Source organism: Cyprinus carpio, chromosome A2 (genome assembly GCF_018340385.1).
Source record: "Cyprinus carpio isolate SPL01 chromosome A2, ASM1834038v1, whole genome shotgun sequence".
Taxonomy (NCBI): Eukaryota; Metazoa; Chordata; class Actinopteri; order Cypriniformes; family Cyprinidae; genus Cyprinus; species Cyprinus carpio.
The window spans coordinates 26,691,627-26,707,503 of NC_056573.1; the positions used below are offsets into that span (position 1 = coordinate 26,691,627).

The following is a 15,877-nucleotide window of genomic DNA, read 5'->3' on the forward strand; positions in this document are numbered from 1 at the left end:
TTATTTTAATAAAAAATAATATATAGTTATACTGACAATTTAATAAAATTTTAATCATTATTATATATATATATATATATATATATATATATATTATATATATATATATATATATATATATATATAATATATATATATATATATATATTATTTGTAATAATTTTAAATGATTTAATAATCAAAAAATTCACACATTTCTGTAACATTAAACTTACTCATGAATAGCTGTTATTGTGAAATCAAATGAATTTTTACAAACACTTTAAAAGATTAGGTTAAAAAAAATTTAATCAGTTTAGAATTTAATCATGACTCTGTGTTTCAAAATCTAATTGAATCATGAGTATTTAAGGAAAATTGTGTTATTTAGTTTACAACCAAAACAAGTTTGTAGCAAAGATCTTTGTGGCTCAAAGGACAAACTTGACATTTGAAACTGAAAATGATGTTTACCATTTTAGAAAGTCCTGAATGAGCTTTTGTGCCGTTGAGAGTTTTTCTGATTCAGTTTCTCAGCTGGGAGTGAGTAGAAACCAAAGACCAGCTTGAATGTGGCGCCAAACGCCTCCTTATGTTCATACTGTGGAATGCTTAGTTTAGACGAGAGCATTGACATAAAGCATTAAATATTAGCTGCACTGGCAGAAATATACAAGTAGGTAGAAATACAAAATTCTGTTTGATAGAATATAAGGATCCCTTTAACTCGTGAGGGAATTTATACTTAAGAATAGCTGTAGTTCTTCATCGAGGAATGGATTCATGAATGTGCTTGAATACATCTAGTGTAGTTGCTTTCTGCAGCTCTAAAGCTTCAAACTTTAATTTGATTAAAGCAATAATTCAGGCAAAAAAATACAATTTGCTGAAGATGTGCTCACCCTCAGGTCATCTAAGATCAGGATGAGTTTGTTTCTTCATCAGATTTGTAGAAATGTAGCATTGCATCAGTGTCTCAGCAATGGATGCTCTGCAGTGAATGGGTGCCGTCAGAATGAGAGTACAAACAGCTGATAAAAACATCACAATAATCCACTCCAGTCCAAAACAACTGTATAGAGATTTTATATTATTTGAAATTATGATTTTGATTTAAATATTGTAAAGTCAAAATATTAAAACATGAATAAATCCTTAATGTTAAAATATTTGTTTTAAAAAAAAATGCACAAATTTCTGTACAGCTGCGAGTGTGTGTTTTGAATTACACTGAATTTTTTTGGTTGTTTTCTGTGCTAAATTATTTAATTTTTTTTCACTGGAAAAATGCAATATTATTTATTATGGACTCTGAAAGCAACAGTTTGAAGTTAAAAACGTCTTAATGCTGGATTTGTTTCAGCTTTTGTCTTCTCCAGATATTAACTGATGGACTGGAGTGCTGTGGATTACTTGTGGATTATTGTGATGTTTTTATCAGCTGTTTGGACTCTCATTCTGACGGCACCCATTCACTGCAGAGCATCCATTGCTGAGACACTGATGCAATGCTACATTTCTCCAAATCTGATGAGGAAGCATCAGATTTTTTGGGTGAACTGTTTCTTTAAGTCATAGGCTGTATTGGTTGTACAGGTGTGTATTGGGTGTTGCATTATACAGTATCTTTATTATAGCACAAGTAAGCCGCTCGTGTGGCTTCAGACTGCAGTATTTTAAGTGCCAACAGCCTGTTTGTATCTGTTCTCTCAATCTGCAGAGTTCGGCATGAACAGCACAAGCCACGTCTGTATCTGTGTGCTTAAACATATATAGGGTCAAAGAAACAGGTGTTTACTTTTATATTTCTTCTTCATGCAGTATGTGTACTTTGTATATTCTACAATGAGAGCATGTGTGATTTGATTTGGAGAAAAATTGAGCTTTAAAAGTGGCGAGAACTCTCTTCAAGGACAAACTCTCGTGAGGTCCCATCATTTCTGCTTACTCTGACGCGAGAGCCTTATTTTTCCACATGCATCTTAGGTTTCTCCTGCAGCTCTTGACAGCCTGATTATACGATGATGACAGTGTTTCATTCTGCACTATTAAGAGTCATACTGTGCTGACCGGCTAATGCAATCAGCTGGAAACTCCAGAGCAAAGGCTCACAATATATCATCTTCTCTGAATTGAAAGGAAACCTGCTGAATAAACTTGTTTTACATTGTATTACCTGTGGTTTATTGCGTTTACATGCTCAAAACATCCTGGAAAGTAATATTTAAACCAGTGGTTTCGATGAGACTGATTTATATATGTGTGAATTTGCTAATTATTATATTTGCTTAGTTATTGCCCAAGCAAATGCATTTTTAAAAATATGTAATGCATTGTTCAAAACTTGTTAATTTTTAGTTTTGAAAGTCAATACTTCGTTAAATAAATCCTGGCAGAGTAATATTTAAACAAAATGTTAAATATGTTTAATTTTTGTATTACATTTGCTCACTAAATGCTAAAGCAAAGGCACTTAATTTTGACTTTAATTTTGTGTTTAATGCTTTTGTTTTTGTCTTTGTTTTTTTTTAAATTTGATTTAATATTTTAAGGTCACAAGTCATTTAAAAACGACTGTTTGGAGATTCAACTTCATATTAAAATACTTACATTTTCATTGTTCACTTGGAAAATGTTTAATGGACAATCAGATATTAGCAGCTATTATTATTAGATATTAAACATGCAAAATAAATGTTTTACATTGAATTAGCTGATTTATTTACTGCGTTACATATGCTGCAAAAAATATTTAAAATATGATTAAATTTTTAATAAATGTGCCTAATTTTTCTTGTTTTGTATTACTATTAATGCCAATGTAAACACTGACTAAAATACTTTGTTGAATTTTTTTTTAAAGGCCATACTTTTAATCTTAAATGCTTCGTGTTACTCTAAATTCACATTTATTTTTTTTTTTTTTTTTTAATTGTTCACACCATTGAAATCCTTACATGCAAGACTTTTACTGTTTGCAATAAAAACAATAATTAAAAAAAAGTTTAATAGATATCAATTTTATATTAGCAACAGGCTTGGCTCAAATGGCTCATACATTAAAAATAAATGCAAAAACATCTCCATTATGAATTATTTTTTGTTAGATTTAATATGCATTTTTACACGGAGAAAGAGGAAAAGTGCACCAGTTTGCAAATGAACAGACAAATTCCAGGTAACTGTTTTCAACAACATTTTATTTGAACGAAGAATCTCCTGCAGCTCCTGAAGCACATCGATGCTCCAGTCTACTTCAGCTTCTTCTTGGGACGCAGGTTGTTGGTGTGGCCGCACTTCTTCTTGCGGCAGTTGACGGCACGTGGGTGCAGACGGGCGTAACACCTGAGAGAGAACATCATCATCATCAACACATGACCTACATCAGAGGACGAGCGCCAGACTTTACCAGTGAAGCGTGCGCTCTTACTTGCGGCAGATCATCTTCTCGCAGTTGTATTTCTGGGCCAGCTGTCTGAGGGACGGCTCGATGATGCCTCCTCTGAGACGCAGCACCAGGTGGAGGGTGGACTCTGAGAACAAACACAAACACCATCCAATAAATACTACAGCTCTTGACCAACAACAAGTGTTATGGACACGAGAGTGGCTTTCTTTTTCAAGCCCGTCCAGTATTTAGATACCTTTCTGAATGTTGTAGTCTGAAAGCGTGCGACCGTCTTCCAACTGTTTGCCAGCGAAAATCAGACGCTGCTGGTCAGGCGGGATCCCTGGGGACAATAAAGACATGTTAGTGGTCTGGAGAAGAATAAAAACATTAATACAAATTAAATTATAATAAAATAAATAATAAAAGACATGTTAGTGGTCTGGAGAAATAAATAAAAATAAATAAAAAAAAATTATAATAAAATAAATATAAAAATAATAATAGACATGTTAGTGGTCAGGAGAAAAAATAATAATAAGACATGTAAGTGGTGTGAAGAATAAGAAAAACAATACAAATTAAAATAAATAAAAGACATGTAAGTGGTCTGGAGAAAAATTAAAATTACTAAAAATTTATAATAAAATAAATAAATAATAAAATACATGTTAGTGGTCTGGAGAAAAAAAATATTTAAAAAATTATAATAAAAAAATAATAAAAAAAAGACATGTTAGTGGTATGGTAGGAAAAAAAAAAGATATTAGTGGTCTGGAGAAAAATCTAAAAAATTACTAAAAATTAATAAAATATAAAAATAAGACATGTTAGTGGTCTGGAGAAAAAAAATTAAAATAAATATACAAATAATAAAAGACATGCTAGTGGTCTGGAGAACAATAAAAAATGTAATACAAATAATAAAAAGACATGTTAGTGGTCTGAAGAAGAAAATAAATATAAACAAAATAAGAAATGTTAGTGGAATTAACTGAGGAACACAAATCTTTTTTAGTAATTGTGTCTCGTTTTCCGGTGAAAATGTCTAGAATCTTAAATCAAGATGTGTTTACTTGAGAAGCATAATTCAATTCAAGTCTATTTGTAGAGGGCTTTTCACGATACTAATCGCTGCAAAGCAACTTTACAGAAAATTAAGTTTCTACAATATTTAGTAGTAGCTTATCAGTGATGACTGAGTTAATGTACATATGGCAGAAATGTTCAGAAAAATTAATTAAAGAATCAGACGATGAACACTATTAACAGCAATTATTATATGATGCAATCAAACTTGTAGCAAAATGTGGTAGTTCAGTATGTTGTTTCAGGGTTGGCATCATCTGAGGTCCCATAATAACTACAGTAGTTTATAGTTGTGTTTTCTGAGAAACATATCAAAAATAAAGTGAGTTCATTATTAAAACATGAACAAATATCTGCCATTAGGCTCAGAGAGGGAAGAAACAATAAACTTAATTTGAAAATTTCATTCCCCATTGACAGATACCTGATATTGTTTTAAGCATAATCTTGCTTAACCTCGTCAGTTTCTCAGAAAACAAAATCTCAAGTGAATGTGTCTGGATATAAGGATGTTTAGATATTCTGTGCTGGAAAATAAGAAAAAGACAGAAGAATGTGTCTTTTTACATTTAAAAAATAAATAAATAATTATATATATATATATATATCTCTCTCAGAAGTATAATATAGATTATTAAAAACTATATGAAAAAAATATGATACATATAAATAAAAAGTAAAATTTATTTACATAGTATTAAATATAATTAAAAAAAAAAATATATAATATATAAAAAAAGTTTGTCATTTTTTTAAATGCGTCTTGATATAAGGATGTTTAAATATTCTGTACTGGAAATTAATAAAAATACAGAGGAATATATCTTTTTACATTGAGAAAAAAAATATATATTTTAAATATTAATATAAAAAATCTAATATAAATTAATAAAAATTATATTAATTAAAAAAAATTTATAAGAAAAATATTTCTATATTTAAACAATTTAAAAATATAATATAAAAATTAAAAGTTTGTATTTTTTTTTAAATGCATCTTGATAATGATGTTTAGATATTCTGTACTGAAAATTAATAGAGGAATGTATCTTTTTACATTGAAAAAAATACAAATAAATAAAAATTATATATATATATATATATAAAATTTAAAACAATAAAAAAATAAAAGATATATAAAAATTAAAATGTTTTTACAATATTTAAGACATTAGAAATGTAAGAGGGGCACCTAATGTCTTAGGTGCAGAAAAGTAAGCCTTCCTGCACCTAAGACACCTCCTAAAGCCTTAGTTTGTGAAACCTAAGCGCCACATTCACACTGGCCTCCGCTGAGGTTCATACACACCCTCCTTGTCCTGGATCTTGGCCTTCACATTCTCGATGGTGTCGCTGGGCTCGACCTCGAGGGTGATGGTCTTACCAGTCAAAGTTTTCACAAAGATCTGCATTTTGCCACTGTCACACAGAGAAAAGACCACCAACATCAGCATGATGAGCACAAGAACACACTTCTGCAGCATCACAAATTAAACTATAACTCCGTATCATCCGGAATACGACGGGACTTGCATGATTTCAGGCATGTACAATAGTAGATACCATGCAATTCCACATATACTGTAATAAATGATATCAAAAACACCCATTAGTGATCATATCTGACTCTACTGAACATCACAGACGAGTTTAATGTCACTCAAACGCTGCCAGGGACCCGTGATGTTATAAAATAGAGTTAGCAGAATACCCTAAGCGCTGTCACTTCGATATAGACATGTGTTGTGTGTTTCTGGCGCTTTATGGTATGTGTGGAGTGAACTCGGCGTGTTTTTGTGGCTGGAGCGTCTCTCGAACACATGGCAGAAGCGGCGGCCATGACACTCCACCAGCACACACTCAACTTCAAACCACACAAACGCGTCGAAATACACCACATAACCCGCTTTCAGAGCACCGCTCCTCGCCATAAACATCTAATGGAGATTTTTACACAAACATACGGGTGAATAAGCAGAGAAAAGATATTATAACGAGACAATCGTGCGGACGGTTAGCCTCACCCTCGCAGTCGCTGCTGGTCCGGGCGGAAAAAGAACGACGCGTTGCTCGGGCGTGAAGATAATGTGCATTAAAGCGTTGAAGCGGCTTTAGCGCCGCCTGCAGGAGCGGAGCGGAACCGCAGCACTGCTGGGTGGGTTCTTTCTTAAACTCAAAGTACCTTAAGCACGTTTATATAACTGCATAATCAGTCTCAGCATTTTTGTGACAAGCTGTTATTTATTGTGTGCATTCGAGTGACGTTTGGTGTATAAAACTAGCTGTCTGTCTATGTACAAGAAGCTGAGATTATCATAAATATCATTTGTATGTAGAATTAAATGAGGAATTAAACAGCGGTGTGATTTATCACAATAATTTAAAATGTAATATTTATATTAATAATATATATACAATATGTAATATTACTATTTATTATTTATATTAATGAATATATATATATATATATAATATATAGATATATATATATATATATATATATATATATATATATATATATATATATATATATATATATAAGTAGAATTTAAATGTAGAATTGATACAATAATTTTTACTATGTTAATTTTACATTAAGATTTTCTAAATTATAATATTTAATAATATTGCATCATATTTAACATATATATTTACATATAAATATAATTAAATATTTTGAATAATAATTATATTATTATTTATTATATAATATTAATACATATAAAATATAATTATTATTAAATTAAATATTTAATATTTAAAAATTGTATATCATAATATTTAACATATATTTACATATAAAATATTATTAAATATTATGAATAATAATTATATTAGTATATAATATTAATACATATAAAATATCATAATTATTATTAAATAAAAAATATAGACTATTGAAAAGATTAAAAATGTATTATATTTCTTAATTATAAAAATATATTTTTGCACACACTCTGTGCTTTGTCACAATAATTTACAATTTAATAGTCATATTAATAAAATGTTTCCCACACACAAGAAGTTGAGTTTATGAAATATTATTTAATATGTAGAATTAAAACTGATGTGTGATTAACAATTACATTAATTATTATTAACAATTACATATAAATTATTATTATGAATATTTAATAATATAATTATATATATATATATATATATATAAATATATAAATATATATATATTATATATATGTTTTAATACGTGTGTGTAATATATATATATATATATATATATATATATATATATATATTTACTTATTCTTTTTATTAAAAAGAAAAAAAAGACAAAGCAACATATATATCACAGTATATTCATGTATTCTACCAGAATATATTAAAACACATTCAACAGTGACGTCCATAATGTTTTTTTTATATATACAAAACAAATTATTCTTTTCAAACAGACCTCAGTATTTTTCATCATAAAAGTGCAAAATAAATACAGTGTATTTCCAGTTAAAAGTGATTTATAGTCTATTAATTACAGACTGAACATTACTGATATGGATTTGCTCTGCTGCTCTGTCATGAACTAAATGCACACATCAGCAAGTATTTTTTATTTCCATTCAATTCTACTCTTTTAGTAGCAATATGAGGTGCAACTAAATAAAGAGAAATTCATAAGAAATGCATTGATCTGCCTCCGCCTCCCTGTGTGAATGAGAGTGATGTGTGCTCTGTGTGTGTTTGTGCAGCGATGCTCTGAGGCTCTCAGCGTGTAACACAGTGCTGCTATCTGGCTTTCGGCAGTCTTCTGTTCGCGTTGGCTTTCTGATTAGTCAGGTTATTTAAAACACAGCTGGAGCTGAGCATCGCCAGCCTGGAGTCCAGAACCACCTTCCTCTTCCTCCAGGAAGACTGTTCTTCCTCCTTCTCTTCCTCTTCCTCATTCTCTTCCTCCTCTGCTTCACTTTCAACGTCGCTGCGCTCGTCTCTGTCCAACTGTTGAAGAGAAGGTTAAAGTGAGTTTGCTTAAATATATTTTGGTTCATTTAAATAAACCAATTTATGGCAGTTTATCAGAATGTGCAATGCATCTGTAATCAGTTCATAAAATAAAACAAAGAGAGAAAAGTTTTTCTGAGCACAAATCACACTGGCACATATTTTGTTACGTATGCAACAGTGTTGTTGTTAACTAAAACTGCTGCAACTATTAACAATGTTTTGTTCGTTTTTTTTTTTCTTTTTTTTGTAACTGAAATATATAAAATAAAATGCAAACAAACTTACATTTAAAAATTTTAACGAAAATGACAAATGTTTCTCTGGCAACTAGCTGAAATAAATAATTTAAGTTGACATACTTAACTTACTAAAACTAAAATTAAATTAACGCTAAATAGAAATATATATATATATAAATAATATAATATATAGAAATAATATATACAAAAAAAACAAAATTTAAATGACAAAAGCTAACACTAAAACTAAATTAAATTAAATTAAAATTAAAATTAAAATTAAACTGAAACTTTACAAATAAAACTCACCAAGAAATAAATTTAAATTAATTTAAAATTACTAAAATTATAACTCAAATAAAAATAAATAGAAAGAAATATATATATATATATATATATATATATATATAATATATAATAAAAGTGACAAAAGCACATAACAAAAGTACTAAAACTTAAACTAAAATGTATACAACAATATATAAAAAATAATAAATTTAACTGAAATGAATCATTTAAGTTGAAGTATTACATTTTCTAAAATAAATTAGAGTTTAACAGAAACATATACAAAAAACAAAAAATAATAAAAATTACAGAAGCACAAGAAAAAACTAAAATTAAAACTAACAATATAAAAGAAAATGTAAATAAAATAAATAATTTAAGTTGAAGTACTAAAAATACTGAAACTAAAACTAAAAATAAAAAAATAAAATGAATTAAAGCTATATATATATATTTCAAATACTAATAAAAAATTATGAAAGCACATAAAATTACTAAACTTGAACTTAAATTAAACTGAAAATACAAACAAAAGTAAAACTAACTGAAATAAGTAATTTAAGTTAAAATTCTAAAAAAAAAACTAAAAGTAAAACTGAAATAAAAATAAAGCTAAATAAAAATATACATAAAAAACTAAAGTTAATAAAAAGGACAAAAGCATATTACAAAAATACTAAAACCTAAACTAAAATTAAATTGGAAACTATATATATATATATATATATATATATATATATATAAAAATAAAAGTTCATTCATAATATCAATAAATACTCTGACAGTATATAATAGTAAAATACCACTTTAATGCAATTCAGTTCACATATTTTTATGTGATTTAACTGACTAAGTACTTTCCGGGACATGCAGATATGATGCAAGGAAGGATTGACTTACTTTCCCTAAGAAGAGAAACTTGTAGATCATTCTGAGGATGAGATACGCCCAGTAGATGTGCAGCGCCTGCAGCACCAGCAGCAGCGCATTAAAGAAATAATATCCCACAAAGGGCTCAAACATTTCCATAGACAAAACAAGAGAGGTGTAGATGATCCTACAGGAGAGAAACACACACACACACACACACATGCTGCTTAGTTAAACACTGAGAAAAACAATGCACAGGAACAGAATCTAAGAGCAGTTTATTTCTATTACAGCCACTGGATAAACAACAAGATAAAGTGACATTAAAAGTGAAGTGTTTTACAATGGGAACCGAAGACGATGTTATCTGATACTTCAAGACTGAAAGAGTTTAGAGCTCTTACTTGCTGGGAAACAAGAGAAGCCGTGTAACCAGGAATACAGCAGCAAAAATCACAAACAATGAATCGCAAGTTTTCTTCCAGCCGGCATAGTTGAACATCTTGGCAGACTGCGGAAGAATCAGAGAGATTTTGTTGAGCTACCTTAAATTCCTATCATTTTTAAGCACTGACACTTAAAAACTGCTTTTTTTATTTAACTGAAATAAAAATAAAATTACTAAAACTAAAATAATAAAATTATGAAATTAAATTAAAGCTAATAAAATAAAGCTAAAATAAAAAAAGCACTGACACTTAAAAACTGCCTTTTTTATTTAACTGAAATAAAAATAAAATTACTAAAATTACTAAAACTAAAATAATAAAATTATGAAATTAAATTAAAGCTAATAAAATAAAGCTAAAATTAAAAAAAACACTGACACTTAAAAACTGCTTTTTTATTTAACTGAAATAAAAATTAAATTACTAAAATTACTAAAAACTAAAATAATAAAATTATGAAATTAAATTAAAGCTAATAAAATAAAGCTAAAATAAAAAAATAAAAAATTTAAGAAAAAAAATAAATAAAATATATATATATATATATATATAATATATATATATATATATATATATACACACACAGTATATATATATATATATAATATATATATATATATATATATATATATGCACACTATAAAGCTAATAAAATAAAGCTAAATTAAAATTACTAAAACTGAAAAATAAAACGAATTAAAAAAATAAAAATGACAAAAGCACATAACAAAATTACAAAAATTAAACTAAAATTAAAATTAAATTTTATGTAATTAATAGTTGAAAACTTAAATGAAACTAACATTAGAAATGTCTTGTTGGCTAAAATTACCAAAACTGAAATCAAATAAATGTAAGTTAATATATATATATATATATATATATATTAAGTTAATATATATATATATATTTAAACAAAACATACATACATACTGTATATGTATATAAACAAAAACAAATAAAAATGAAAAAAGCAAGTAACAAAATTACTCAAACTTAAAGTAAATTTAAACTGAAAATGTATAAATAAAAAAAATCATGAAAATCCAAATGACTCTGAAGCACAAAACATCGGTAGTGTAAAGGTCATTGCAAATGATGCGATGTGACTTAAACAGGAAACAGGAGTGAAATCATCAGATGGGGATTTTTCTGTTTTTCAGCATTAGTCTCATTGTTTGTGAGCATGAATGCGTGACTCAGCGGTCGAGCTCGTACCTCCAGCAGGAAGTCAGACGAGTCGTGGACGAGCATCACCAGGGTCCCGATCCGAATGTAGTTGGAGCAGTACGAGAAACCCAGCAAGAAGATGGTGGCGAAGTGATGCACGATCTGTTCTTTGAAATCCTAAAACAGAATTAAAGGGATAGTTCACCCAAAAATGAAATTTTGATGTTTATCTGCTTACCCCCGGGGCATCCAAGATGACTTGTTTTTTCAGTAGAACACAAACCAAGATTTTTAGCTCAAACTGTTGCAGTCTATCACTCTTATAATGCAAGTGGATGAGAATCACAGCTTAAACATACAATAAAACGAAAATACACAAACTTTTTCCTTTAACGGAAAAGGACAAAAGTATATCAGTAACTGATATTATGGTGGGCGGTACTGACAGGAAATGAAACCTGAAACAACCAAACGACAATCCGTCTAAACAATGGATGATGATGTGCTGACACACTCAAGGAAGAACATCACACATGAAGTTTCTCCAACATTCAAGCATTTAAAGGAACAGTACATTTAAAAATGAACATTCCATCACTTGCTCACTAATAGCAGTGAATGGGTGCCGTAGGGGTGTGCGATATATTTCGACAATAACGTAATTGTTGTTTAGATGATACATGACCCTGGACCACAAGACCAGTCATAAGGGTTGATTTTTTTTAATTAGCTTTCCATTGATGTATGGTTTGTTAGAAGGACAATATTTGGCTGAGATACAACTATTTGAAAATCTGGAATCTGAGGGTGCAAAAAAATCTAAATATTGAGAAAATCGGCTTTAAAGTTGTCCAAATTAAGTTCTTAGCAATGCATATTACTAATCAAAACTTAAGTTTTGATATATTCACGGTAGGAAATTAAAAAATATATATCTTCATGGAACATGATCTTTACTTAATATCCTAATGATTTTTGCCATTAAAGACAAATCTATAATTTTGACCCATACAATGCTTTTTTGGCTATTGCTACAAATATACCACAGAGACTTAAGACTGCTTTTGTGCTCCAGGGTCACATATGTGATTTGACATTATGGAGTACATCACAAAAACCAAACAAAAACACACCCAGAGAGTGCACGCATGCACTCTATTAAAAGTCTATTAAAACACATTTAGAATTTCTCATCCACATTTGTTTTATAGCTCTATACTCTTCATGCATGACAACTATCGACTCAGTTGTGAATATTTTTAGTTCTGCAAAGATAAAATAAAATAAAAGTGTGATATTTAAATGAAATGCAACTAAAAACTCAATTAAGTCTCCGCTGAGCAATAATATGTTACTCTGTGTGTGCAGGCTGATATTCGCATGAAAACATTGTGTTAAAATGTTAAACGGAACATTCATGTTAATATATTTTAACATATATTTAACCTTACTTTTCTCTTGACGTCCACAGACACACAGAGCAGCAGAGACCAGTAGAAGCCCAGCTCAAGCATGTAGTACCAGTAATGAACGTCCTGAACCGGCTAGAGACACAAACACAGGACCTGAGTGAAAACAGGGCTCACAGCAGAACACGGACATTTCATCACCTCTAAGCAGGGTTATGATAGTTAACTGAAAGTACAACCATAAACACATAATAATAATAATAATAATAATAAATAATAATAATAATAATAATAATAATAATAATAATAATAATATTTTGTTGCTTGAAATAAAATAAACTGAAATGAAATAAATAAATAAAAATATATTTTTTAAATGTAACATTTCTCATTTTAATTTAGTTTACGTTCTAAAATTATTCAAACTGAAATAAAAATGTATAAAAACTACATAGACATATTAATAAAACTAATAAAAATGACCAAAACACACACACACAAAAAAACGCTAACATTTTTACTAAAATGTAAATTTAAATGGAAAATATACAAATCAAAACTAATCCAACTGAATCAAAAATAATTTCAAGAATTTAAGACAAAGCATTTTTAAAATCAAGAGAAATATAAACTCTACTTTTGACTGATATTGTAAATATGTACAGTATGAGTCAGATAAAATACAGTACAAAATGATTTTGAAAGAAGTCTCTTCTGCTCACCAGGGCTGCATTTATTTGATCAAAAACACAATAAAACTGTAATATTGTGAAATATTATTTTCTACGTGAATATCTGTTAAACTGTAATTTATTTCTGTGATGCACAGCTGTATTTTCAGCATCATTACTCCAGTCTTCAGTGTCACATGATCTTCAGAAATCATTCTAATATGATGATTTGCTGCTTATGATTATTATCAATGTTAAAAACAGTTGTGCTGCAGAATATATTTGCGGAAACGGGGATATGTGTAATTTTTTTCAGGATTCTTTGATGTATAGAAAGTTCAAAAGAACAGCGTTTATCTGAAACAGAAATCTTTCGTAACATTATAAATGTCTTTACTGTCACTCTTGATCGATTTAATGCACCCTTGCTGAACAAAGGCATTCATTTCTTCCAAAAAATAAAACAAAACTTGAGAATCCTGTCTGATTTTCTGTCACATGGAGATGTCCGGGTGCATGCGTGTCATACTCACCTGTTGAGGAAAGCCTCTCCAGCACTCTCTCTGATCCCAGAACCAGGGCGTCTAAGAGGAAGACAAACACTGCGGTCACTTTCACACAACCGCCATTAAAATCAAACACAGACGACAAAACTACTTCCTTTAACCGCCTGACAACAAAAGAGCCAGTCATGCAGTGAGAACCAGGGCCTGTGTTGTGTTGCAGAAAACAACAACTTGTTGAAATGCTTGTTCGTGTTGCTTCAAAGCAATTAAGGCTTCTGACGAAACCAGACTTTAACTAGGGGTCCCTAATTAGGGGACGACTCAAAAGACACCATCCCCAAGACACACTTGGGTCCACGAGGGAATAAAACTTCAAATGTCGACTCACGTTAATTAAAGACGCGAATCCCGCGGTGAAAGCAAGCAGGTAGAACACAAACCTCCAGCTGGGGAAACAGAAGATATGAAGAAACACGGTTCTAAAATATCAATAAAAACTGTTTTTTCACAAAATAAGAATGAAGGTTTTTCAAATTATGTACATGTACAGTATCAGCTTTAATGCACTTATCAAAATAACAAAAGCAGTGAAATGTCAAAATGCATTTTTTATACATATTAATGCTGAACTTCATCTAAAACTAGTTTGAACAACATGGAGTTATTTTATAATTAATATAATAACTAGGTAAATGTTATATAATAATTAAAATGGAGCTATTTTATGATTAATAACTACGTAAACGTTATATAATAATTAAAATGGAATTATTTTATAATTAACATGATAACTAGGTAAATGTTGTATAATAATTAAAATTGAGTTATTTTATAATTAATATGATGTTATATAATAAATAAAATTGAGTTATTTTATAATTAATATGATAACTAGGTAAATGTTGTATAATAATTAAAATGGAGCTATTTTATAATTAATATAATAACTAGGTAAATGTTGTATAATAAATAAAATTGAGTTATTTTATAATTAATATAATAACTATGTAAATGTTGTATAATAATTAAAATTGAGTTATTTTATAAATTAATATAATAACTAGGTAAATGTTGTATAATAAATAAAATTGAGTTATTTTATAATTAATATAATAACTATGTAAATGTTGTATAATAATTAAAATGGAGTTATTTTATAATTAATATGATAACTAGGTAAATGTTGTATAATAATTAAAATGGAGCTATTTTATAATTAATATAATAACTAGGTAAATGTTGTATAATAAATAAAATTGAGTTATTTTATAATTAATATAATAACTATGTAAATGTTGTATAATAATTAAAATGGAGTTATTTTATAATTAATATGATGTTATATAATAAATAAAATTGAGTTATTTTATAATTAATATAATAACTATGTAAATGTTGTATAATAATTAAAATTGAGTTATTTTATAAATTAATATAATAACTAGGTAAATGTTGTATAATAATTAAAATGGAGTTATTTTATAATTAATATAATAACTAGGTAAATGTTGTATAATAATTAAAATGGAGTTATTTTATAATTCCATTTCACAAGCTGACATTAAGTGAGAGGGTACATGAAATATTTGTCCTTTTTTATTGCAAAAAAAAAGGTGATTTAAATTGGTAATAATACTTAAGGGAAAAGCAAAGATTTACATTCTTAATGTAAACATTAGGATATATTTTACACCATTGCAATATTTGTTGACATTTGTGTATGGTGATATGATAATGAAGTGATTTGATTTAACTTACAGTCTGCATTTAATATGCATTTGATGCAATTTAAAAGCATTTTTTTTTTACAAAATCTGTACTTTTCTGTTTGGATGCAGTAAAGCGACCACAGATGCAGC

General features: G+C 28.5%; 2 protein-coding genes across 2 annotated transcripts in view; both read right to left on the bottom strand.

Moving 5' to 3' along the window:
• Positions 1-3,162: 3,162 nt before the first annotated feature.
• Positions 3,163-6,594, bottom strand: uba52 (ubiquitin A-52 residue ribosomal protein fusion product 1). The gene is made up of 5 exons (XM_042713169.1): positions 6,481-6,594; positions 5,766-5,875; positions 3,624-3,710; positions 3,410-3,512; positions 3,163-3,324 (listed from the first exon to the last, which is right to left on the bottom strand). The coding sequence occupies exons 2-5, from the start codon at positions 5,866-5,868 to the stop codon at positions 3,231-3,233; spliced, it is 387 nt and encodes a 128-aa protein (XP_042569103.1). The 5' UTR covers positions 5,869-5,875; positions 6,481-6,594; the 3' UTR covers positions 3,163-3,230.
• Positions 6,595-7,759: 1,165 nt separating this feature from the next.
• Positions 7,760-15,877, bottom strand: part of LOC109050015 (ceramide synthase 2-like) — a 13,928-nt gene continuing 5,810 nt past the window's right edge. The window contains exons 5-11 of the mRNA XM_042713180.1: positions 14,407-14,479; positions 14,046-14,096; positions 12,884-12,976; positions 11,481-11,609; positions 10,218-10,324; positions 9,844-10,000; positions 7,760-8,410 (exon numbers count right to left, since the gene is read on the bottom strand). Of these exons, the coding sequence (XP_042569114.1) occupies positions 8,201-8,410; positions 9,844-10,000; positions 10,218-10,324; positions 11,481-11,609; positions 12,884-12,976; positions 14,046-14,096; positions 14,407-14,479 (820 nt within the window). The 3' untranslated portion in view covers positions 7,760-8,200. The remainder of the gene's footprint in view (positions 8,411-9,843; positions 10,001-10,217; positions 10,325-11,480; positions 11,610-12,883; positions 12,977-14,045; positions 14,097-14,406; positions 14,480-15,877) is intronic.